Source organism: Callithrix jacchus, chromosome 6, assembly GCF_049354715.1.
Source record: "Callithrix jacchus isolate 240 chromosome 6, calJac240_pri, whole genome shotgun sequence".
Taxonomy (NCBI): Eukaryota; Metazoa; Chordata; class Mammalia; order Primates; family Cebidae; genus Callithrix; species Callithrix jacchus.
This window is the reverse complement of record NC_133507.1, coordinates 56,662,760-56,689,283: the sequence shown is the minus strand read 5'-3', so window position 1 is coordinate 56,689,283 and position 26,524 is coordinate 56,662,760. Positions and strand designations below refer to the sequence as shown.

General features: G+C 39.1%; 1 protein-coding gene across 5 annotated transcripts in view; it reads left to right on the top strand.

The window, feature by feature from the left end:
* The window catches only part of RAPGEF4 (Rap guanine nucleotide exchange factor 4), a 327,935-nt gene that overhangs the window by 79,181 nt on the left and 222,230 nt on the right, over positions 1–26,524 (top strand). For 3 of the 5 annotated variants that reach the window (XM_035304529.3, XM_035304528.3, XM_078327387.1), the window contains exon 4: positions 2,979–3,125. In XM_035304529.3, the coding sequence (XP_035160420.1) occupies positions 2,979–3,125 (147 nt within the window). Of the gene's footprint in view, positions 1–2,978; positions 3,126–10,256; positions 10,609–26,524 lie in introns of those variants that run through there. The other 2 variants (XM_054257515.2, XM_054257514.2) reach the window with 1 other exon arrangement.

Genomic DNA, 26,524 nt, shown 5'->3' with positions numbered 1-26,524 from the left:
TTAATAAAAGTGTTCTTTTGAATACTCCCTATTAAATAAGTATTGAGACATAAGCAGCCTGTGTAAGCTTAAAAGAAATGGTAATGTTACATCCAGAAACAGACACTTTCTGCAGCAGGCAAAGGCAGGCATTAAGCCATCTACAGGGTTTCGGCTTGGGATCCTGACCCACGGAGATCTGGTTAGACATTAGTGTGGACCAAAGGAAGAGTGCTTCTTCTACCTCCACTCACATTCATCCTGTCCACCCTTACCCTGCCTTTCCGCATACAGGCTGAACAACATATATTGGTTCTGCTAAGTGAGAGAATATTTGGATGTCAGTTTCTTTATTTGAAAATTACTCTGTCAGCTCATTGCAAGGCCCTCCTTGTGATTTAGATGTAAATAAGGGCTAGCACCCATGGACTGTAAAGATAGTGAATCATCTTTAGGGTGAAAATGTTCTTCTTGGCCACCTTCTATTTCTCTTTGCCCAGTTATCGCAATGCCCAACCATACTCCCAAATTCATTCAGATTTCCAAGTCAATCTGTCTTAAAAAATACTTCAAATCTGCTGAAAGTAAAGTTTGAACTTGGGAACAATACTCCTTTCAGGTGAGGTTTTCCAGTCCTAATTTTAAGATCATATCTTGTAATGTGTGACACCTTGTCCTTAAATTTGAGTGGATCTAGTGTGAAAGAGGCTATCTAGAAAGGACTGATCCCACACTCAATTCTGGTAGAAGAACTGATTCCTGAAACGAGCCCAGAGTGCTTGAGCCAATGACTGCAGCTGGGTACTCACTGGCATGATTTTCCCCTTACCGAGGCAGTCCTGACAAAGAAATACACCAAGGAGTGCAGTTGGAAGCACTACTGTGATTAAGTTTTGTTGTATGTGATCAGGCATGAGTCAGGTTGAAATCTCCTGGGAAAATCCAAGAACAAATCCAATCTTGTGTCTTTATTCCAAGAGTTGTTTATTGGCAAAAAGACAGGCTCATGTGTGCTTTCCAGCCTCTGTTATTTCTGTGTACTGGTGACAGACTACTTGTGTTGGGGATAGAAGGTGAGAAAGAAGACTGATCCATCCACAAACTGTACAGCTAGCTCAGGAACAACTGAGAGCTTCCTAGTTCTTTTGCATCATACTTCGCCAATAACCATATATATGTAAAATATGTGGATGACGTTAGCAGTATTACTTAGGTTCCATTTCAGGTTTTTAAGACATGCTGGAAAGTACAAACGAGGCAAAATAATTCTTCTGAAGGGTTCAGGTGATAGAAAAATGAAATAGGCTAGTGGGAACTTCAGGGAACCTACTATTCCAGAGAACTGTGAAAGTCTGTGATTATCATATTCGATCTTGTGTTTTTACTAGCATTTAAAAATTGCTCAGTGAGACCTAACTCTTTGACTACTCATATTTCAGTTCTGGGGACATTTTTATGAGTGAATTTGTTTGCACTTGTCTTTTTGGGAAATTCGTTAGCAGGCTTTTCTTAAGTTCTTCCCTGATCTTTTATTCTTTTCTGAGATATTATTGATTTTATTTCCCCGAACATAATTTTATATGGTAATATCTGTGCTGAAGCAATTTGCTATGGTTCAAGGAACTGGATTCTTATGGGCATTTGGCTTAGTAATGTGATTACAGAATCACTAACTTGATCTTAATAACATTTGCCTATTATCGTATATTAGCTGCCTGAAAGGAAAACTGGGCTTTCTAACTCAGAGGATTACCCTTGTGTGTCTCCCTTAGTTTATAATGCCTTACAAATTTAATGTCCAGGTGATTTTGAGTGGCTATTAGCATTATTTGAAACTAGTTAGGATTAAATCCTAACATTATCACCAGCGTTGCATGCAGAGAGAAAATTACTTTTTTTTTTTTTTTGGTAAACCTTAAGAAACTTTTAAATCATTGATTCGTGACATTTTATAAGCTAGTCGCACTGTATTTCATCGGATGCTGTTTTTACTCTGCTGTGGCTGCAGGAGGCAGCATGATACAAAAATCTTGTAATCTTATAGTCAGATTTGGTTAGAATCTGGCCACACTACTTATCAACGTGTGAAGTGGGGCTGTGTGGATCCACCACTCTGACCCTCAGTTTCCTCATCTTGTTAACACAGACAGTGCTAGTTTCATATTTAAGTATTGCTCACAGTTTCCAGCATAATGTATAAAAAATGAAAATAATACGAATCAATGGATGGATAGATGTGTAATAAACTAAATAAAGCACAATATGAATGGGATAATATAGGTAGTGGTGTACAGTATACAGGTATTTGCTTTAATAGTCTTTTTAATTTTTTCATGTTTGAAAGTTTTCACAATAAAATATTGAGAAAAAAATAAAAATAAATAAATATTGTAATTGCACTCTCTAACTTAAAAGAAAAAAACACCTGAGCTCAGCTTGAATAGATTTCTCCTCTTTTCTGAAAACAGATAGTAGTTACATGAAAAGATAAGATTACTGCTGGCAGCCTTATTCATAATTTCCTCAAACTAGAAACAACCCAAATGTCCACCAGTAGGAGGATGATAAGCAAATTGAAGCACACCAACGTTATGGGAAACTACTCATGAATAAAAGGAAGAACCTATGGATCCATGCCACAACATGGATGAGTCATACAGACATCACGCTGAGCAAAAAAGAAGCCAGGCACAAACAGGAGTATATCATCTGACTTCTTTTACATGAATTTCTAAAACAGGCAGAAATCAGAACAAGTGATTACCTTTGAGAAAGGGTCCGTGCCTGGAGAGGGGCACAAGGGGGATTTTGGGGGTGATAGAAATGTTCTGCTTTGATCTGGGTGGTAAATACACCAGTGTATATATTTGTCAAGACTTGTTGAACTATACAATTACATTGGGTGTTTTACTTTGTACAAATTATACTTCAGTTAAAGGAAAGAAACACCTATCCATTAGATGTTTAATTTTCTAATGACTAGTTTTTGGGATTCTCAGGATGCAGTGACCATCTGTACCCTGGGAATTGGGACAGCCTTTGGAGAGTCCATTCTGGACAACACACCCCGACATGCAACCATCGTTACCAGGGAGAGCAGTGAACTGCTCCGCATCGAACAGAAGGACTTCAAGGCACTATGGGAGGTGAGCCCTAAGGCTTCTTTGTCAATTAATGCAGTTTCAGAAAAGGAAAGGAGCTGCCACATGGATAATGGCATTACAGTCAAGCCTTAATGTGTTCTGTTCCGAGCTGGTAGATGGAATTTAATTTTCAAAACTTGTTTTTGAAATGAGTGAGTGAAAAAGCCATTTTGACACAAGACATCCTTTTTTTTTTTTTTTTGGTTTAATTTAGTGCTTGCTCAATTTTCTGTAGTTTGACATACCTTATAATTATTTCTTGAATGACCATAGAGTGTTTTATGTGTTTTCTCCCTCCTTTTCCACAGATGTATTCTTAACTAGGGAACAAAATACTTTGACATTTTCTTTTGCATTTTAAAAATCATCATTGACATGTTCCCTGGGAAAGTGGAATGAATGGGGTTAACATCTGTTTCATTTAAATGCTTTTAAAAATGATGTGCCCTATAATAAGATATGAGAAATGGAGGTACATAAAGATGTCTGGTTACTTGCCAACTTCAAAATGCATAGGTGGCACAGCAGTGGATGGATGCGACTGGTCCTAGTGGCTTTTGCATTTACTGATGCTTACCAGTGCCCCTTAGGGTATTGCACTCATTTACAAGAAATATGAGAAATAAATCATCATATGCAGACATGGCAAATAGAGCACTTATAAGGGCCCAGCTAAGTCTTGCATCTTTTAAGCTCATTCTTTTTAGTTCTTTAAGCTTCTGATTTTAACCTGCTCCTTGTCTTTGTCCTTAGCTCAGTATGTCCAGATGTTAACCCATCAAGCTGCAGGCTTCACCACTGGTCCCAGTGTGGCTGAGATTTTAAACTTGATCTAAAAAGAATTTTGTGTAATCAAATCGTTTCCTCCAGAGCCAAACAAATGGCAGATGCACTAAGGGAGCCAACCTGCAGGTGAATGAGTGATGCTTTGCCTTAAAAGTCATGCAAAGCCTTGGAAGGCCTTGGTGGTGAAACCTGTTACTTTTATTCTTGGCAGCAGTGAATAAATTGTGAGGTTGCTTGTTTGAAATATTTCTCTTAGAAAATGTTAAAGAGCTCCAACTGTTCTGTAAAGTTCAGAGACAAAAGCTAGTTTTAGGAAGGAAAATCCAAAGTAGGTTTGCATGAGGTGTATATGGAGAGATTTTTCTGTCAATTAAAAGGGACCGAGCTTGAGGCAAATAAGCCACTTTTTGGATCTTTCATTTTAAAAGGTAAACTGAAAAGTCTTTTTCAAAAGGGGAGTTTGCAAAACTGGTTTTCAGAACAAAAATGACTTCTAACTGTGATGTGTGTCATTATAACCACTTTTGTCTGTGATGACTTACTCAAATTGCTGAGAGGATGGTTTGCGGAAATATTTTTAAAATTTACTTTAATTAGGAGCCCTTAGTGCTGTGAAGGAAGTTTCTAAGAGGTGGCTACCTGTGAACATGAAAACAAACTTATTATTATTATTTTATTTTATTTATTATTTTTTTTGAGACGGAGTTTCGCTCTTGTTACCCAGGCTAGAGTGCAATGGCGCAATCTCGGCTCACCGCAACCTCCGCCTCCTGGGTTCAGGCAATTCTCCTGCCTCAGCCTCCTGAGTAGCTGGGATTACAGGCATGCGCCACCATGCCCAGCTAATTTTTTTGTATTTTTAGTAGAGACGGGGTTTCACCATGTTGACCAGGATGCTCTTGATCTCTTGACCTCGTGATCCATCCGTCTCGGCCTCCCAAAGTACTGGGATTACAGGCTTGAGCCACCGCGCCTGGCCCACAAACTTATTATTAAAAAAAATTTCAAACAGACACAAAATCAAAAAGAATAGTACAATGAGCACCCATTCTCCCCCACTGAATTTGGCAATTGTTCATGTAGAGCCATATTTGCTTCAGCTTTGTTTGTTTTTTGGTGAATTAATTTAATGTAAATGATAGACATGTAACATTTCACCCTAAATATTCAGCATATACCTAAAAAAACTTAGAATATTCTGTTATATACACTAATACAATTATCTCACCTATAAAACTAATAATATTATCTAATACCCAGTCTATATTTCAAATGTCCTTAATTGTCTCATAAATATCTTTCATAGCTTTTTTTCTTTCGAATCGGGCTGTAATAAAGAGCCACATATTACGTTTGACTGTTATATCTGTCTGTCTGTCTGTCTGTCTCTCCCCCTCTCCCTTCTCTCTCTCAGTCCCTCCTGTCACATCATAGCATTGACTTGTTGACCAGGCCAGTTTCTCCCAAATTCAAGATTTGTCTGATTGTTTTTTTCATGGTATCTTTTTTTTTTGCACCTCTATCCAGGGTTTTCTGTAAATGGAAATTAGGCTAAAGGCTTGATTAGATCAAGTTAAACATTTTTGGCAAGAAAATGTGAAAAGTGATGTTGACGACATCAGGAGGATCATAATGTCTGGTTGCTCTGTTAATGTTAAGTTCGATCTCTTGGTTAAGTTGGACCAGAGTACGTTTTAGGACGGTTTTCCACAGATCTTTCCCTTAGGGGAAAAATAACAAATAGGGACATTGATATGGAGGGCTGTCCTTGCTATCTAAAACCTTGCCACTTGTTTTGCGGTTCAGTGGGTCCAACTCTTTCCCTGTAACCTCACAGCATGATTTGTGATCTCCCTTGCCAGTGGCTTAAGTGTACTGGGGACAACATTCAGAGAGCCATTTGGAGTTGAAAAGAATGGATACTTTTTAGTCTGACCTCTTTTACAGGGTGGGGACTAGAATCTCGTAGTGAGTAAGAGATTAGTCAGATATTTCATTTTGTTTGGCTGTTCATGCAGCTAAGTGTAGAGTGTGAATTAGATGCTCAATCAACGTTTTAATTGTCTAAACTTAAAATGCAGTTAACCCCATTATCTAGCAATCTGTTAATCAGGACTTCATTAATGGGCACACTTGTGCACATACAGTACATGATAATCCTAAAAGGTTATACAATTCTAAAGTACCTTCAGAATAAAAAAGATTGAATTCTGTTTATTGTCTAATCATTCATAATATACAGAATATCTCCCATGTGTTAGGTATATGTATATGTATATACTCAGATGTTTGTATGTTTGTACATATACACAAATATGTATGTTCCTGCTCTCAGGGTAGGGCTTCTATTTCACTCAGAGGAAATGGAAAATAAAAATAATATAATGTCAGAGTATAATAGATCATCATTAAATAACTTTATGTGTATGATTTGAATACTGGTGATCTGTACATGGCATATATTGCACTAATCTGTTTTAAAATATTTGATAACCAGAATGCCTGTTCCTTGATATGTCAGATAATAGGGTTAGTAAAATTCAGCCATCCTTATTCTGGTAAATGGTATCTGTTAGCAAAATTTAAATCCAAGCTCATACTGTCAGCTGAAGCCTAAGTCGGATGGATCAGCCAAATATCAAAAGGGAAGAATTATGTATTAACAGCTTCAGGATTCAGGCAGACTCTTAGAGTCCATCACTGAACTGTAAGAGGGCCGAAAGAAGCCCTCAGATGGTGGGAATGTAAACTAGTACAACCACTTTGGAAAACAGTGTGGAGATTCCATAAAGAACAAAAATAGAACTACCATTTAATCCAGCAATCCCAACTCTGGGTATCTGCCCAGAGGAAAAGAAGTCATTATACAAGAAAAGAGTTGCACATGCATGTTTATAACAGCACAATTCACAATTGCAAAAATATGGAACCAGCTAAAATGCTCATCAGTCAATGAGTGGATAAAGAAATTGCGATTATATATATACACATATACATATATGTGTATATATATGTATGTGTATATATATATATACACCATGGAATACTACCCAGCCATAAAAAGGAGAAAAATCATGGCATTCACAGCAATCTGGATGGGACTGGAGACCATTATCCTAAGTGAAGTAACTCAGGTATAGAAAACCAAACATTGTATGTTCTCACTCATAAGTGGGAGCTAAACTATGAGGATGCAAAGGCATAAGAATGATACAGTGGACTTTGGGGACTCAGGGGAAAGGGGAGAGAGGGATGAGGAATAAAAGACTACACATTGGGTACAGTGTGCACTGCTTGAGTGATTGATGCATCAAAATCTCAGAAGTCACCACCAAAGAACTTATTCATGTAACCAAATGCCACCTGTTCCCCCAAAACCTATTGAAATTTAAAAAAAAAAAGAGAGAGAGAAACCTAAAACTAAAATATACATCATGCAAATATAAAAAGAAAGCAGCAATAAGGTCAACTGGATAAGGCCTCCACCGGTGGGGAGGTAAGGTACTCAGAGTTCAGTGTTCGGTGACAAGTTCCAGGTAGTGAAAATTAGAGACCCTGAATCATGGATCTCAATGTGCATGTTCATCTCATTTGAGTGTTTACTTTTGCAGAATGTCCTGGTGGGCTCACTTCATGGCAGACAATTTTATGTTGGGCTTTGTCTCCTTGTAGGTACTCTTAATGTCATTTACAGGGGCTGTGGGCTAGAACACTCCTATCAGGATTTTGAGTTGCTTCTAACTGAAAATTATGGTCCCTAATCACTAACAGGTAGCACAGTCAAAAAGCAGTCCTTTCATAGGCTGAGCGAATACTCCACTTTGTAGTTTACACTTGGGACTTCAATGGTAGTACAAAGCTAGGGAATTCCTTTTCTTTTCCAGGTCGTTGGCAAGTTTCCTAGGCTTCCACAGGTATGCCCTCAGAGAACTGTCCATGAGGTTTTGAAATCCTATTTAATCCCATCCCCAATACCTCTTGCTTTATATTGTCTATTCTGCTGTAAGTCAAATAGGCAGCACTCATAATATTTTTAAAGTTATCATCATAAATGTGATCAGAAGCATTTCTTCAATAGCATCTGTAAATATATCAAATAAAATATTTCCTAAGATATAACTATGGTGTCAACTTGGTGCTTTTTTTTCTTCTTGGACCCTGCATCTCTCCTAAGGAGAATGACTTGCTTTTCTTCTCTCTTTCCCTGTTTCAGTTGCCAATTTATGGCCAGATCTGAGCGTGCCTGGCTGCTCTATCTTAAAGTCAGTTCATATTTTCTTAGCTTAAATGAATTATATTCAGTTTATTCAGAGTTGCTGAATAATGTCTCTCTCCATTTACACCCCTTTGATGTTAGAACTTAATAAAAAATATTAACCAAGGTATAAAGCATCTCATTTTCCAGTAACATTTCAGGAGGGAGGCAGAGGTAGGGGGAGAGAAATATTGGAGACAGTATGTTTCTGAATTACATACAGAAGAAAATGAATTTAAAAGTTAGAATACCATTTTTAGTTGTTGAGACTATTATAATTTACAATTTCAACTCTTTGACACTAGTGGCATTTTCTACCCTCAGTGAGGAAGTTAAATGGCAAAGCAGTTAACTGTAAGTTTGGGAGTTTAAAGCAGTTATTATATTAATAGTAGATCTAAGATGATGGGTATTTTATGATGGATAGTAGCTCTTGGAATAAATACAAAACTGATCTATTGTCCAAGTTTATGAATTTTTGCTCAGCACAGATAGTACAAGAGGGTTTCCAATGGCTAGAACAGCGCAGTGAGGATTTTGTTGGGTTTTCTTCTTGGCTTTCTGTCTGATATTGTGTTTGTATGAGGATGATTGATTTCAGGTTTGTGACACGTTTTGACATTTTACATGGAATATTTCAAATACATGAAATTGAAGGACCTGATGTGTGTTCAGGAAAGTAGATTAGAGAGGCACTCTTGGTTAAATCCATGAAAGACGCTTCTGAGAGGTCCTCAGACCTCTAGTGGGTACCACCTGTTTATCCATAGTTCAATTGCATGAACACACCATTCTGGAAAAATTTCCCTGTTACCATGAGCCATGCTTGAGCATATTCAAAATAATAACACATATTTATGAATATGTTCTTAAAAAATAAAACACAATAATAAAATTACAGAGCCATTAAAAAATAAAAGCAAATGTTTTAAATTTATAGTCTGACCCATGCCACAATAAAAGTGGTTTCTTAGCTGTGATTGTTATCCGGAAGCCTCTTGACATACTATTGTGATTTTATTCCAACCAGGGCAAAACATGTCATGGAGAGCTGTTGCTTGGATATAATGATTGGCACAGGATTTACTCAAATGTGTCTGTGGCCTCAGCAAGTATTGTTAACTGACTGAAAATGTATTTCATGCTTTATGAGACATAAAACTGAACGTTAAAAATAAGAAAGTGCATGTTTCTGTCTTAAGAAAGTAAGTAGTAAACAGGGCTATTGATAAGAATAATGAATGCTGTCAAAGAAATATGTTTATGACGGTCTCCATTCCCTAATTTTCAGAATGTTTCCTTTTCTATAAGATTCTACCAGATATGTTGGCAGTTGTGGAACTGAAAAGCTTTGTAGTTACTTCTATTTACGGATTTTTTTTAGATTAAATAGGGGGAAAGCTTTTTCCATTAATAATCTTTCACGTCACAGTGAAAGAATTGTCTGAAACAACAGCAGCTTAGTCTTTGCTGAGGTGCTTTAAAAACGCTATTAGAATAAAATACCTCCCAGAGGCACCTGCTCTTGTTCCAATTGGCTTGATATTTCTATCTGTCTGTAGCTGTCAGAAAAATGAAAGCCAAATACTTAAAAATTAATATCTCAGAACACAGATATCTCAGAATTCTCTGGGTAGATTGGATGGCTTTATCCGCCATGCTAACAATTTCAGGTGGTTTCGCTTTTGCATTAATGATAGGCTTTTCAGGTGGATGTTTAATGGGCTTAGGTATTGAGTTAGGATTGCTCGGCCCACCTGCAGACAGGCAGCCCCTCGCCTGCCTGATAATGCATAGGAGCCGAGACCCACACCTTCATCTGAGGAGGAACCGGAGCATCAGAGCCAAGGGGCCTGCATTCTCCTAAGCCAGGAGTCCGAGCTTACTTTTGGCAACTTTGGAGCTTGTACTGTAGGGTTACTTCTCAGGCCAGAAATTTGCATCAAAGGGCTAAGAAAAATACATCCAAAAATAAACATGAAAGCCAAGACTTCATGCCAGGAACTCCAGCCACACACATCCTGTTGGCTGGTTCTCTTGTCTCTCTCCTCACAGTTCTGATTCTTTTAAACCAAGCGGAAGCGTGCTCTGATGACTTGGACTTATGTCTGCACCAGGGTCTCATTCCTGTCTTCATGCTTTTCCATGGACTTGCAAAATGATTCAAATCCAGAGAGGAAGGGAGTGAAGTTATTAGGAGCTAACTAAAGTTAAAAAAAAAAAAAAAAAAGGAAGTGTTTTCTTATTGCCTTAGACTGCCTGAGCTTTCCTGGAGAACCATCAGCACCGGCTTCCTCTCTGTGGACGGAGATCCACTCAGTAGTAGACACGAACAGGGAATGAACGGCAATGAAGGTACATTTTGCTGATCAAATAAAGGATAGAAATTCACTGGATGATTGAGAACTTTGAGAGACAGAAAAAGAAGGACGTATGCTCTACAAGGTCAGAATGGATCTTTTTATTTTTTAGTGAAGCGGGGAGAGTGGGGAGATACTACATGTTACTGTTTGCATTTTGGAATTATGCTCAAAAACATCTCTGGCTTTCCTAATTATGTTCCACCAGACCTGAATATGTACCATGGCAGGGACATAATTTGATTTCATCTTTGTTTGTGGTGTGTGTGGGGGCAGGGGGTGAGTGGCTGCTCATCTTTCTGTTAGTGAAGCATGTTTATTTAGCCTGATGATCTTAAATATGTTTCTAGAAGATAAATAAAGGCAGTTGTTCATAACTAGGCAGAGTAACATTTATCACAGTGAAATTACATATGTGTATTTTTCTAGTGACATATTTGAATGGCATATGTTAAAAATGAATTTTGTTCAAAGAAACAGATTGTGGGTGATGATACTTCACCCTCTGGACCCCTGGAAGGTATTTTGCCTGTAGCTCTCAGACTCAATGAAGTCCTTGGTGTTTACAGGAATTCTGTTACCTTATTGATAACTAAGAGTTCTTCCTGCTCCCCAAGCAGTGACTCCACTCTTTCTCAAAAGATGATTGGGGGTCTGAGCAAATCAAGGCTTGGCTGGCAGATGCCAGGAACACTTGGATGCTGTACGGCGGGCCTGCCGGCACGGTGCTATAACCAAGAGTTGCTTTCCCTGAGCTGGTGCTTCTTTGAGTGTTCATTCAGGAGTGTAGAGTGAATACTCAGGTCTTTGAGGAGCTGCTGTTAAAACAGTTCTGAAATGCTTCCCTTGGCTGTGCACTAGCCAGGACTCTGTTGACACCTCACCCCCACTCTCTCCCCTGCACTGTTCTCTTGCACTGGGCCCCCTCACTCACTCAGCTAAGCTACTGAGCAGCCTGCCCTTCTCAATAGCTGCTCCACTAAAGAGTAACTGATGTCACATTAAACATTTCATCTCTAAGAAGCTTCTGTCATATTCAGCAAACATACTTGTTTCCCACCAGGTGGAGGTGCAAAGTGTACCATGTCTGCCTTTCTGTGGTTTACAATCTAGTGGAGAAGACAATTGTAGACACAAATATGAGACAAACTGAAAAATACTCTAAGATACAGCGTGCTGAGGGATAGGGGCAGAGCAGAGAGATCCATTTCAACCCAGGGTCTCATTTCATCTAAGGACAAAGAGAGCTGCTTCTGAATTATGTGGGTAGCAAGGCTGTTTTTCAGCATCTCTAAATGATTGGGGACAATTAACCAAATGATAGCATTTGAGGCAGCCTTGTCCCGAGGGACTCAGCCCACACTCCGTGGTTGTGTTGTGTGGCACTCTGGCTTCTCCTTTGCTGGGCCCCTGGGCAGGCGTGGTGAGAACTCAGCCTGTCCCGTGTTGTGTTTCCAAATGCCTGGGTTTGTTTTTTGTTGTTCAGCCATCATCTGGAGAAATCCGCTCTGGGGTTTAACGGGTTCCCCCAGGCAAAGACAGTTCTGGTTGGGAAAGCTTTAAGAACTTGAGACTTTCAGAAGGAACTCGTGGTGTGTCCTGGGAGATACTGTTAAGCTCTTTATGTGTAGAAAGCCCTGTGGTCATGGGACTTTCCTGCTCTTGTGGGGCCAAATTCCACTCCTGTGTCGTCTCCGAGCTGCTGTGAGAGGTTAGGGCAGTCACTGGGGCAGAGTATTTGACATGGAGGAAGAAGCAGCAGGAAATCCTGTCACTAAGTTGGCTTCTCCGAATTCCTTCAGGTCTTGCCCCTGTTTGATCTCACTGGCCTCAGTGTTTTCAGCTGTCTAGCCCAAACCAATAAATGCAAGACAGACCTTCCAAAGGTTGTTGATGTGGTTGAATGGTCTGGCCTGAGACTCTGGTCTATTCTTGGTTAACCCAACTTTGCTGGATGACATTCTGCAAAGCTCTCCATCTTCCTAGGCCACTTATTGTAAAATAGCTATACCTTAATTTAAATCCTGCCTTGTGGACAGGAGTAGTCAAAGTTAATGTTGATTGATTCTTATGTGACTTATGAGTTGAAAAATCTATGTCCTCCTCCCTTTTTGGTTTGCAAATTAAAGAAGGGAGAGCCACAAATTGTGGTGAATGGAAAGAATAAAATATAGGATAGTAGCTCATATTGTGTCAAAATATATTATTTGGAAGGGAAGAACTTTCTGGTATCTTTCATCATTTATTGTTGTAGTTCTTAAATCTGTTTTCATGTTAGAAATATCTGGGAAGCTTTTAAAAATATTTCCATGCCTGGGCTTTTGATAGACTGATGAAGCCAAAATCTGTAGAAGGTGGAGCCTCATCAGTAGCTTCTGAAAGCGCCCTAGATGACTCTCTGGACAGCCAGGGCTGAGAACCCCTTTAGCAGTGGACTTTGGTAATTAACAATGCCCCTTTGTGCTTACTTCTGCATACATCTGGCAGGAGTCCTTTCCCTGTACTAAATATACATTGAATAATATGTTTGTTCCTTACAAGTCTGCGTTGAATTTCCTGGTGTAATTTTTCTTTCTCTCCTACAGATATTCTACTTTCAATTGGAGTTTCTGGCAAATTTATTTAATAATGGCAATCAGTATTTTACAGTCAGAATCTGTGGGGTTTGTTCAAGGCTATATGAATTAGAGGTTGCCTATGTGGGATGGTTATTAAAAGAGTGAGAATAAGGTGCAAGATCATCCCCAAATTCCCCCATCCCACAAATGCACCTTCTCTTAAAGTCTGAGCAATGGTGTCATTTCACCATTTGTAGCTCCTGGGAAACTTCACTGTACACCTATGAGAGAATGAGAGTAAAGAAGACAGGTGATCTCTTACTGTTATTGTGAAGGAAGTTCTGAGTTCATGGACCTCCTAAGAATCATGGGAGCTCTCACCTATCCCTGGACTATACTGTAAGAATTACTTACCTACAATATATTCCCAGGAAAGGAATCAGTAGTTTGAAGAGTATGAAAACTTTTATGACTTTTGATAAATATGATCACATTTCTTTTCAGTAGCTTTTATTCTGCCACCAACAGTATTTGAGCATGCTCATGGCTTCTGGCCTTGGCCAGCATGACCATTATATATACAGATGCTCCTCGACTTACGATTGGGATGCATCTCAATAAACCCACTGTAAGCTGAAAATATCATGTCAGTAATGCATTCAATACACCTAGCCTACTGAACACCATAGCTTAGCCTAGCCCACCTTAAATGTGCTCAGAACACTTACATTAGCTTCCAGCTGGGCAAAATCATCTAACACAAAGCCTATTTTATAATAAAGTGTTGAAGTATAATAAAGAGTTCATATAATTAATTGAATATTGTACGAAAAGTGAAAACCAGAATGGTTGTGTGGCTACTTGAAGTATAGTTTCTACTGAATACTTAACTGCTTTTGCACCATTGAAAAGCTGAAAAATTCTAAGTTGATCCATCATAAGTCAGTGACTGTCTCTATGTGTGTCCAATATAATAGGCATTGCTATTGCGATTGTGTTTCTTTGATTACTGGGATGCTTGAGGTTTTCTTATCATTTCTTTACTGATTATAAATACCCAGTGAAATGTGTCCTCTTTTGGGACATGTTATTCATATATATTAAATACACTGGAATTTATTTACCAGTTTATGTGAATGCTTTGGAGACATGAACCCTCTGTTACAATTTCTACAAATACTTAATCATGGTCTGTTTACTTTTCATGTGTCATAATATTTAAGGTACATACATTTTAAATTCATTAAATCTCCCATAATCCTATTTCATGATTTTAAACAATTAGAAGTAATTTAATAAAGATATTATCTTACCTTCATTTATAGTGAATTTAGAAAACAACATGATGTAAGTAATACTGTTTTTTACCCAATGGTGTTGGCTGCATGAATTGACTGGAGTCTTAAAATTTTTCTGTTGCTTCTCTCATTTGCTTCAGAAATTTATTAAATATTCTTACAAATCCATACCTTGCCTCCAATTGTTTTCTATAACCTCTATGTAAACCTTATTTTATGATCCTTAACAAAATTTTGTGAAGATTTCTCTTCCGGATATTTGCGCCATGATCTATGATCATCCCTTCCACTCCTCTAGCTGTTGGGTATCTGTGAAGATCCCGGTGATTTGATTGTGGAAGGCTCTGGTCCTTTGCTTTCCTTTGCCTCTGTGCCACGTCCTCCCCCAAACATGCTCTAAGCTTTGGTCTGGGTGAAGCCATCCAGTAGAATTGTGATCTTTTCTGAAGTTAGAGAAGCAAGTTCTCTTTTTATGTGTGCACCCATAACTGCCTTCTCTTTTCCGCTGTCTGATACCATGTCTACCTCTTTAATAGCTCTGGAGAAAGTACTGAAGCTCTTACCAATGAGTTTTAGTGAAACGGTTTTTCATTTTTGGGCCTTGGCTATTTGTTGTGGGTTTTAGTTTATCTGTTTGGAGGATGTTTTTGCCTATGCTTAGCTTTGTTTAAAGTTTATAGAATTATCAAATGCAAATATTCTAAAATAGGGAAAAAAGCTCTATAGTAACTTTCATTATATACAATTCCCATTAAAAGCACACAGAACTTAAAAAATGGGGTAATGAAGTAAAATGCTCAGATGCCGTGTATAGTAGAAATACACCTACTCCCAGGAACATACACCACTTTGTGAACAACATTTTGACAGCTATTTACTTTTTAAAATAGTTATAAAGCTGCACTCAGTGGTTCACACCTGTAATCCCAGCACTCTGGGAGGGCAATGCAAGCAGATTGCTTGAGTGTAGGAGTTTGAGATCAGCCTGGACAACATGGTGAAACCCCATCTCTACAAGATACACACATACAAAATTAGCCCAGCTTGGTAGCACATGCTTGTAGCCTTGGGAGGCTGAGGTGGGAGGATCATAAAAGCTTTGGGAGGTTGAAGCTGCGGTGAGCCATGATCATACCACTGCACTCCAGCCTGGGTGACAGAGCAAGACCCTGTCTCGAAAAAAAAGAGTATCAAGGTTTTAAATAGTGTTTAAAGTGTTAGTGTTTTAGTTCTCTGAAAACTGTAGTGCTAGTTACACACTTTCCGTCAACATTTTCTTTCCTTCCTTACTGAAAAGTTTCATCCTACATAGCAAATTGTACCTTATTAATAAAGTGATAATTACTAAATGAAAATTAATAAATTAAAAGCCATTGGTGAATTCCTGATAATAACAGTTGCAAGCATGTATATAATACTCTAAACAGCTGAGTCCTGGCTCTGTTAATCCATTTTTAGAGACGTTAATACATTCGAGCACAGTTGGGAATCCATCTCCTCTGAATTCTCTTTCTTGCTTTCTGCTTGTTACTTTGTATTTTCTTCTCCCTTATCCAAGCCCCTTCTCCAGACCTCACTAGAGGTCTAGATGTGAAACATCTGACTTTACCTCTAGATGTGAAACATCTGACTTTACCCCTCAGTGTTTCAGGTTGGCTTTCTCTCTGCTTCTCCTTGTCCTAGTTGGCCTCCCTTTATAATCAGTCATATATTTACATTTACCTCTTCCTTTTCAATTCCATCCCACCATTCACAGTGACCTCCCTTCTCTGTCCTGAAGCCTCACCAGCATAAGCGAGGCAGTACAGAGCTTAAAGACAGTGGACTGGAATTGATCAGGACACAGAGACAGTCCTAATCTTGCTTCTTGCCAGCTCTGTTTCCTCAGGCAAGGTACATAATATCCCTAAATATCTTCCCTCATTTGTAAAATGGGGATCAAAATAACCCTACCATAAATGTTGTTGAGAGGAAGAAATGATATAATGCAATCAATCCCCTAGCTCCAAGAACACACCCAGTAAATGTAGGTGGTGGTGATGGATGGATGCATAGACAGAGCAGGGGTTCAACTCCCTCACTCCAGGTGCTCAGACATCTAACTCAACTCTCGCTGCTGCCCATCGAGGAAGGTTCAAACTAACTGTCCTGGCATGCTCAGCATTCTAAATCTGGCCCTACATCCCTTTCTAGTTGTGGCGCCTCTAACAATTCATGTACACATTCTTATTGACCTCGGTCATATCTGCAAGAATGAGTCAAGCATTCTCTGGCATTCATAAATGCCAGTTATGATGCTAGGCACTGGGGATGCAAAAATGAGTAACTTACGGCCCTCAAAGACCTTGCAATCTAATGAAGGTAAATAGAAGAAAATAAATATTAAAATGGGATAAAAGGTACAACAGAGGTGCACACAGGAGCTAGAGGTGGAAGGAATAGAGAAAGTAATTGCCAAGGAGAGTGAAAAGTGTTTCCAGAGCAAGTCCCTCACTCCATGGGCATTGCATTTGTAAGGCCAACAGAAATGTGACAGACAGGCAGATGCCACCAGACACAGGCAAAGGATACAAGTCTTTCTGATGTGACATATCTTCACACAGAGGAGCAGTCATAGCCCCCGGTGTGAGAGACAATCTTCTCTTATCCTCAGGTTCTCGTTGTGGAAGGAGAAGCCCTTTGGAGCCTCCTGGCCTTTCTTGAGAACAGAACAGGGTTTTGACATTCTTTGGCTCCTCCTGACCCATCTCCCAGCTCCTATGTGCTCACTTGCTCTCTTGGTGCAGAAACATGTAAGATACCCAGACATGTTAACCAAGAGAACTGAAGGTCAAATTCTTGGTGAAACATTCTCTAGCTGACTTCAGCATCAGGCCCACTAACTACTGCTCCTGCCCGGGTCTTCCTGGTCTCTTTGATGTCGGGGTTCTTTGCCTATAGTCACCTTTCTTCTCTACCTATCCCAAGTCCCAACTCAAATGCTGTCTCCTCCCATGTCTTCAAGATGATGCCTCCAGTTCAGGCGAATCACATCAGGAGGGAATCATGGCAGCCCTTTACACATGTGTTACCTCTCAGCAGTTTATTTTTGAATTCAGATCTTTCTGTGAAGGAAAGGCTGCAAGGAGGCTGAGTTTCCTCCCTAGGAGATAAAAAGAGAAAGTGACTCTAGGAAAGACAGGTTGATGTTGAACCTGAGATCAGCTCAGGGAACAGGGATCAGGAGCTCATCTCCGATTGCTGATTCAGGGAAGGTGGAGGCCAGAGTGCTGTGGCCCCTCCCAAAAGGCCAACAGACCTGGGCTATGAGGGCCTGGGGCTGAGAGGCCCTGGAGCCAGAGACCATACGTTGTTTCAGAACTGATCCTGGCTGGGCACGGTGGCTCATGCCTGTAATTCCAGCACCTTGGGAGGCTGAGGCGAGTGGATCATGAGGTCAGGAGTTTGAGACCAGCCTGGCCAACACAGTGAAACCCCATCTCTACTAAAAATAAAAAAAATTAGCCAGGTGCGGTGGTGGGAGCCTGTAATTTCAGATACTTGGGAGGCTGAGGCAGAATTGCTTGAACCTGGGAGGCAGAGATTACAGTGAGCTGAGATCCCGCCACTGCACTCTAGCCTGGGTGACAGAGCAAGACTCCATCTCAAAAAACAAAACAACAACAAAAACTGATCTAGAGGCAACTAGACACACTCAGGGAGTCCATTTGATTTCTCCCAGACTAGAGGCCTGCAGGTTTTCTCAGTCAGTGCCTCCCACGATCAGCAGAGGTTCTGCTGATGCTGGCATGGCAAGAGCTCATTGCGGCTGTCAGGCCCAGGTCCTTAGGTCACAGCATAAACACTCCACATCACTCTTTTTCATGTGTGTCTTACCCCAGCACTTGGGGAAATCTTCTCTGACCTCATGTAGAAGGAAGATGAGCCCCGGAGTTCATTCATGTGAAGCATCTCATGTATGAACTGGCCGAGGGCCAGATCTGATTCAAAAACATCATGGTCATTTGGATTTTACATTTGCAAGGTGGGTCTCTGTATGTGAATAATACATGACTAATGATAGTAGATGAATTTTAGTGACCAGCAACTACGTACCAGAAACTGTTCTTATCTTTTTACGTAGATTAACTCTTTGGTGGTAAATTATTACCAGCTTAGTCTGAAGAAGATAGTTTAAGTATCAAGCATTCAGTGATGGAAACTTTTGAATGAAAAGAGCTCTTTGTTTTGGAAAAATTTAGGATTAGGCTGAATGTGAGCTTTTTGTCTTTTAGTAATAACTCATTTAGTCTGTTGGCAGGTAAGTGTGGTTGTAGAGGCTCAGAAAAGAGGGATGACTCACAACAGGTGCTTTTTATCTGGGATTCATGAGCCCTGAGGAGTTCAAGGACCAGTTTTGACATTTTTGAAATTTTTGACATTTTTTATTTTTTTTGACATTTTTGAAATTTTTGTATGCATGCGCACATTGTATACGTGTATGTGCATTTTTTATATGTGTGCATCCATACATCAGTGGTTGCATGTATAATGGACACCTATGTATGTGTCCATATATTAATGGACTCATATATTAATGGATGCACAAATATAAATAATAATTAACATATTATTAGCTTTCATTATGATCTGATAGGATTCTACCAAACGATTAAGAGCCATTTTCTGTGGAATTAAAAGAATATAGACCAAATTATGTAGCTTATTTCTTCTTTATGTGGGAGAACATTTATTCTCAGTGTAATATATCTTTGTATAATTTGTAATGGTGAGAGTGGAAATAGAAAAGTCCCTGTCATCAAGCTTTAAGGCTTTGACTCTTTTTAGTGAAGAAGTTATTAGGGAAAGAAGCTAAGTTCCAGAGATCAAAATAGAAATGCTTTGCTGAAAGAGATTCTACCAAAGCCCGTTTCAAAATAAATGTTTCTGATTTGTGGATTTGTTGCCCTTTTAAATAGCTGAGATCATTTGGACATTTTGTACCTAGTTCAAAACTGATTGAACTACAAATACAGTAGGAGTTTTTCACAGATGGGTGTTTTTGTATCCTCAGTTCTTATTTCCTCAAAACTGTCCACATTTAATAATGCCTATAAAGCTAACTGGACAACTTCAGACAATGGTACTTTAAAAAATTAGTTATAACACAACCCATCATCCAAAACAATAATTCTGTTTGTTGGAGACAGTCTCTGTCACCCACGCTGTAGCACAGTGGTGCGATCATGGCTCAATGTAGCCTTGACCTCCTAGGTCCAAAAGATCCTCCCACCTTAGCCTCCTAAGCAGCTGGGACTAAAGGCACATGCTACCACACCTGGCTAATTTGTTATTATTTTTATTTTAAATAAATTATTTAACTTATTGAAACTAGGTAATACATACATGTGGTACAAAGTTCAAAAAGTACAGCAGGGCATAAGTCGAAAAGTATGCTTCTCACCCTCCCCTGCCCCAACCACGGATCTCTTCACCAAAAGCAACCACTGTTGCAGGCTTCTTCTGTAGAATGTTTTATGCAGAATGTTCTCTTTAATAGGCTGTTGGGCAAGACTTCCAAAATATATGTTTGACTCTTCTTCTCAACCTCTTGAAAAAGAAAAATCAATTTTTTAAATTACTGAAACTGTCAAGGCATTTGGAGTTAAAACTTTCACACAAATTGACCCTAACATACCTACCAGAGTTTTCATTTACTTGTTCCATTTGCTTCATTATTTTATTAAACTCCAACACCTTGAACTTCCTATCAGCACCGTCTGATGTTTTAAATCTGAGAACATTTTCACAAAATGTGACTATGTTTCAGATAGAAAACCTTTTTTTTTTTTTTTTTAGATGCAGTTTTGCTCTTGTTGCCCAGTCTGGAGTGCAGTGGTGCAATCTCAGCTCACTGAAACCTTCGCCTTCTGGGTTAAAGCAATTCTTCCACCTCAGCCTCCCAAGTAGCTGGGATTACAGGTGCCCACTGTCATGCCTGGCTAATTTTTATATTTTTAGTAGAGACAGGGTTTCACCATATTGGCCAGGCTGGGCTCAAACTCCTGATATCAGGTGATCCATCCGCCTCAGCCTCCCCAAGTGTTGGGATTGTAGATGTGAACCACAGCGCCCGGTCCAGAGGGAAAACTTTAAGTATGTAAGAGTTATTGCAGGCCTGGTGCAGTGGCTCAAGCCTGTAATCCCAGCACTTTGGGAGGCCGAGGCAGGTGGATCACAAGGTCAAGAGATCAAGACCATCCTGGCCAACATGGTGAAACCCTGTCTCTGCTACAAATACAAAAAAAAAATTAGCTGGGTGTGGTGGCATGCACCTGGAGTCTCAGCCACCCAGGAGGCTGAGGCAGGAGAATTGCTTGAACCCGGGAAGCAGAGGTTGCAGTGAGCCGAGATCGTGCCACTGCACTCCAGCCTGGCTCCTGGTGACAGAGCAAGACTGTCTCAAAAAAAAAGAAAAAAGAGTCATTGCAGTATACGCCAATTGAATGTTTATTATTAAGAACTAATACATTTGTCAGAAATTCAAAGTAATACATATGGTTAATAATATTAAAAGCATACAAGGTAAATATAAAATGTTACCTCTTTCAATTTTAATAGAGATGTTAGTCTCTATTAAGACTATGGAATATCAGATTGGTACCATGCTAGTAAATGTCACAAGAGAAATTCTTTTTCTACTAATTTTTCAGGAAGTTATCCCTATAAATAACCTCTACTGATGTACATTTTCTGAGTTGATGTGTACGTACTCATCAAGGCAAGCATCCCTTGTGGGGTAGATGACCTTGCCTCCATGCCTCTGAGAGAATAAATATTTATGTTGACAGTGCAGCTGCTACATAGTGAGTTCACAAAATTGGGTTTGGGTTTTTTAATCTGGTATATTAATCTTGCTTAATTTCATTGTACTGACTATGGTTCCAGAGCTATAAATCAGGGACAGTGTTTACCCACAGAAGGAAAAGAGAGCAGGAATAATAGTGTGAAATATTGCCTTTGTTTATTAAAAGTGTTTCTTCATTTGGGCACCTGTTGCCTTTTGGTTGCCAGTTCCCTGGACCTTAGCAGTTTTTGAAATTTATTTTGAAATTAAAAAATAGGGCTATGATCATTTGAGGTAAGAGGTAGCCTAAAGCTCATAAAGAGTGAATGGCAGGTAAAAAAAACCCTATTTTTTAATATGCAAGAAAAGGGCATATATATACAAAGTTCAAACAGTACAAATAGGAGTTCGAGACCAGCCTAGCCAATATGGCAAAACCCTGTCTCTACTAAAAACACAAAAATTAGCTGGGCATGGTGGCACACGCATGTTATCCCAGCTACTCTGGAGGTGAGGTTGAATCACTTAAACCAGGAGGCAGCGGTTGCAGTGAGCCAAGATCGCACCACTGCACTCCAGCCTGGGCAACAGAGTGAGACTCCATCTCAAAAAAAAAAAAGCCAAAAAGGGTATGGCACTGAACAACATGTAGGTGACTATTTACAAAGCATCTGTTTGGGGGAACTATGGAGAAGAATGCATTATATGGATGTTATACAAAATTTAAAATTTGATAAATATATTTTCTAGTTACAGGATAGAAAGTCTGCACCAATTCTTCACTCCCCACAACAGTGTAGGAGTATACTTGTTTTTTTAGTTCTTTAACCTGAGTAATTTCAAACTTTGAGAATTTTTATTATTTTGCTTTGTATTTCCCTAATCACAAGTAAGGTTAAGCATCTTTTAAAAGATTTCTTGGCAGTTGTACTTTTTTTGGTCTGTGAATGGCTGGTTTATATCCTTTGTTCAGTACTCTACTGGGTTGTATCTACAGTTTATGAGATTGTAAGAATACTTTGTAAATTAAAGAAACATGCCCCTTTTGCCATATGCATTAAAATGTCTTTTCCAGGGTTTTGTTCAAGATACATTCTGTGACCAGGCACTCAGGACTGGAGAAACATCCTAAGCTTCATGAGATTTTTCCTTTAGACATTTCATTCTTTAATTTTTTCTCCTGTAATCGCTTCCTGTGAACTATGCCCTAGTTACACATCCCTAAGGACATACAGTATTGCTATTGAAGCAAAACTTTAAAAAAATCATTTTATTGTCTACTGCTTCTTCTAGAAATTATTTTAATTTATCCATTTAATGTTTTTATCCTTTTGCCACTGAGGAGATGCTACTTCAAGAAGCTAATTCCAAATGAGTTAGTTCCTGGATCTTTTGGCTTCAAGATGCTGTTCCCAGCAATTATTCATCCTTATCTATTTGGGGGAAACTAAGAGGAAGAAGGCATTTTTAAATTCTATCACATGCTGTTTTTCTTGGCTAGATCAATGACTTAGCCCTTCAGTGCATGGTCTCTCTTTCTCTTTACAGACCAGATACTTTTAATGGGAGTTTCCAGTAGAGTTGAAGCTAAAGAACCCTGAATGCAAAGACAAAGTAATTCCACTTTTGTGCCTGAATCTTATCATCCCAGGTGCTCAGTGTATTGCCCTTCAGTGATTCTAGTAAAATGGGATATAATCATGTGTGGAAAATAGCAGAGGCAGCTTCAAAAAACTCAGGGAAGAGAGATTGAAAGGAGTATCTAAGATTGGGTTCATATTATAAAGGTAGAGGAAGAGAACTAAGTCTTCATAAAACTTGATTTGGAGATAATGCTACAATGGTGGTGACTGGTGCTGGTAAACGGGAAAATTGAGCTACTTTCTGGAAACTTTGAAACCTTTCTCAACAGGAAATAATCCCGTTGTAAATAAATTTGTTTATTTGTTTAAAAAATCCCAAAGGACTGCCTTTTTTTTTTTTCTAATTGGAACATTTGGGATTTCAGGTTTTCTAATTAGGGATAAGCATTCTGCAAATATTCCAAAATCTGAGAAAATCAGAAATCTGAACCAAACAAATGACTTTTAACCTCTTTGAAAAATGAGAAACACTACAAAAGATTGCTTTTTCTTTTCTTTTTTTTTTTTTTTCTTTTTTTTTTTATTTTTTAGTAGAGACGGGATTTCATCACGTTGACCAGGATGGTCTCGATCTCTTGTCCTCGTGATCCACCCGCCTCGGCCTCCCAAAGTGCTGGGATTATAGGCGTGTGAGCCACTGCGCCCAGCCTGCTTTTTCAATAAAGGGAAATCTCTTCTCCACACACATTCTTTCTCCTTTAAACATTGAAACAATCTCGAAAGAATTCTTTAATAAATTCTGTTCTCTTTCTTTCATTTTTTCTTAGGTAAAATAATACATTTTGTTTCCCTGTGGCATAATGGTGATGCCACCCTTATGAACTTATGCTCTTATTCCATGTTTCAGTTAACTGGTGCCCTCTGAGGCTTCTGAGCTATATAGGAGTTTTTGCCTCATACTAGCTGACACCAGTACATTACAGAATTGCTCCAACTTGCCAGCCTTCCTTTCTCATGGAGGTCAAACTACTCTCTTTCCTCTGCTCCTGGTGCCTTTTCTCTGCTAATGGTTGGGAAATGACATGGGTGTAAGCAAGAGTAAATAGAGCCTGAAGAAGTAAATTGTGCATACTCACAGTGGTGTCACCTACCAGCTTTGACATGCAAAACAGATGCATTGTGGGGTCTTGGAGGACTCAAATGCAGCTACTAATTGTGTTCAGATCAATTAGGGGATATGTATAAGTGGCCATTGGACTACTGGTGTACGGTTAGCAATTTAAATCTTTATAAAACATTATTTCTAAACTGTTTGCCAAGCTGCAAACATATCCAACAACCTGAATGCTCATTAATAAATAGAAGAGACAGTTTCTACAGTGGAAAGCACATGGCCTTGGTGCCAGACGGACTTGGGTCAAAATGAGATTTTACTGCTTTTTGGCAGTGTGATGCTGGCCCAGAAGTTTGCACCTCAGTTTTCTCACCTGTAAAATGAGATAATAAAATATGGCTCATGTGGTGGTGGCGTGCCTAGCACATGAATAAATGTTGAGTGAAAGAATTTCATTAAATGATAACAATTTTAGAAGTACGTAACCTGATATTAACTTAAATATGTTTTATAAATATAAATCATTAGAATACATTCTCAATATTTATGATAGTAAAATTATTTATCCTTCTTGATACATACCTTAAGTATATGTTATTTTAAAATATACAGTTTTTCAATAACAACATTCTCGTAAGCACTATACATTTTCAATTCAGAAGTCAAATTATCAGTGGCAAAGAAAGGCTGAGATTGGAAAGAAGCAAGGCTAGCCAGCATTCCATTCCTCTAAGGCTCCTAAATTAGAATGTGGGTCGAGGGCTGGGAACAGGGCGACATTATCACTCTTCCAATCTCTTTCTGGCATTTTGTTCCTGTCTTCGAATGAGGGTGATAGTTGTGATTACTCCAGACTTTCTGAATAAAAGTGAAAGGCAAGGTAACTCTAACTTGTTGAAATGGAAATATACCTTCCACTCCATAAAATATGTCACATCTTGGTATAATCTCAGGCTTATTTTTTTAGATGCAAATTGTTGGGAAAAAAATAGCTAACAATTTTGGCAGCCAAGATCTTCACGGTAGCTCCCTTTGAATGCCAAAATCTCTCACGTATGGACACAAATGCATGCAAAACACACCCTCTTCTGCCTCCACATATCTATGGCACTGTCATTTCCAGGTGAAATGCCAGAAGAAGCTGAAAGGGGCTTAAGACTCTGTGCTTTGAGGTTAAAGGGGCGATGCCTTTGGCACCACCAGAACACAACGGGGTGAGGAGTTGGTTGGTGGAACAGGCTGTTGGTTGTAACTCTGTGCTATGCTGTGTGATGTCTCAGTCATGATATTCTAGAGCAGCCTCACAGCCCTGATCTTCCATTCTGTCTGTGTGATTAAACACACTCTGTTTGGGTGTTGCCTGGTAGAATAATAACACTGCTTAGGTAAGAAGGGTATTGTCCCGAGGCGTGGCGTCCTTTTGACTTCCTCCCCTAAATGGAGCACTTCCTGCTTTCCAGCTGAATGATGAGTCATGAGAAGAGACTTGAGGATGTGACACAGGAGACCAGTCAGGCCATAATTATTTCTATGGCATGTGTAGCAAATCTGCCTTCAGCACACATCCCATCCAGGTAAAGCCGGGAAATGCCATGAGGGCTGGAAATAGCTCATGGCTAGCATGCTCAACAGAAGTCATTTAGTGCTTTCAACCCGGATTACCACATTAAAGTAGGTGTGTTTACCAGAATTCTCATTGCAGATCTGAATTCTGATGATTATTTCTATTTTTGTGATTTCTGGCAACTGAGAAACATTGTTAAAATTTATTCAGAGTGAGGGATTTGTAAAGTGTTTGATATATGCCTGAGATAGATCTAGGTATGTGCTATAATGGCACATACAAACGTGGCCAGGAGCACAGTCATGCGAGAAAGCTCCCTAGGGTATGTAAGGAGGATGGCTCACATTGCATATTGAATTGTGTTCTTACAGAACACGAGCATAACCATTTATTACTGTATATGTCAAGAACCATGTTGGATGTGTGTGTATAAGTCTTGCTGAATCCTGACTATGGCCTTATGAGGCAATTATAAACATAAAAATAGCTTTATGACTAATGCTTGCTAAAGGCTTGTCATTATGCTAAGTAGCCATCTTATGTATACATTGCCTTATTTAATCCTCCTAACAACATTGGCCTGTGGGGGCGATTATCCCATTTTATAAGTAAGAAAATGGAGACTTGAAGAGGTTAAGGAGCTTTTCTAGGGTTGTATGGCTAGTAAAATGAAGGAGTTAGGATTTAAACTCACCCTATCTGACTTCAAAATTTGTATTTTGTACCACACTGTTTTTCTTTCTTACTATCTTATGATGAACCAGCCAACCAACAAACCAGACAAACGAATAAACAAGGAAACAAACAAGGAAACAAAAACCCAGTTTCAGCCTCCTTTAATGTTATGTTATAATAGAAAATGTTATGTTATTATAATATGTTATAATAGAAAAATACTTTTTCTTTTTTTGAGACAGGTTCTCACTTGCCCAGACTGGAGTGCAGTGGTGCAATCGTAGCTCATGGTGGTCTTGAACTCCTGGGTTCAATCCCACCTCAGCTTCCCAATTAGATGGGACTACAGGTGTGCACCACCATTCCTGGCTTTTTTTTTTTTT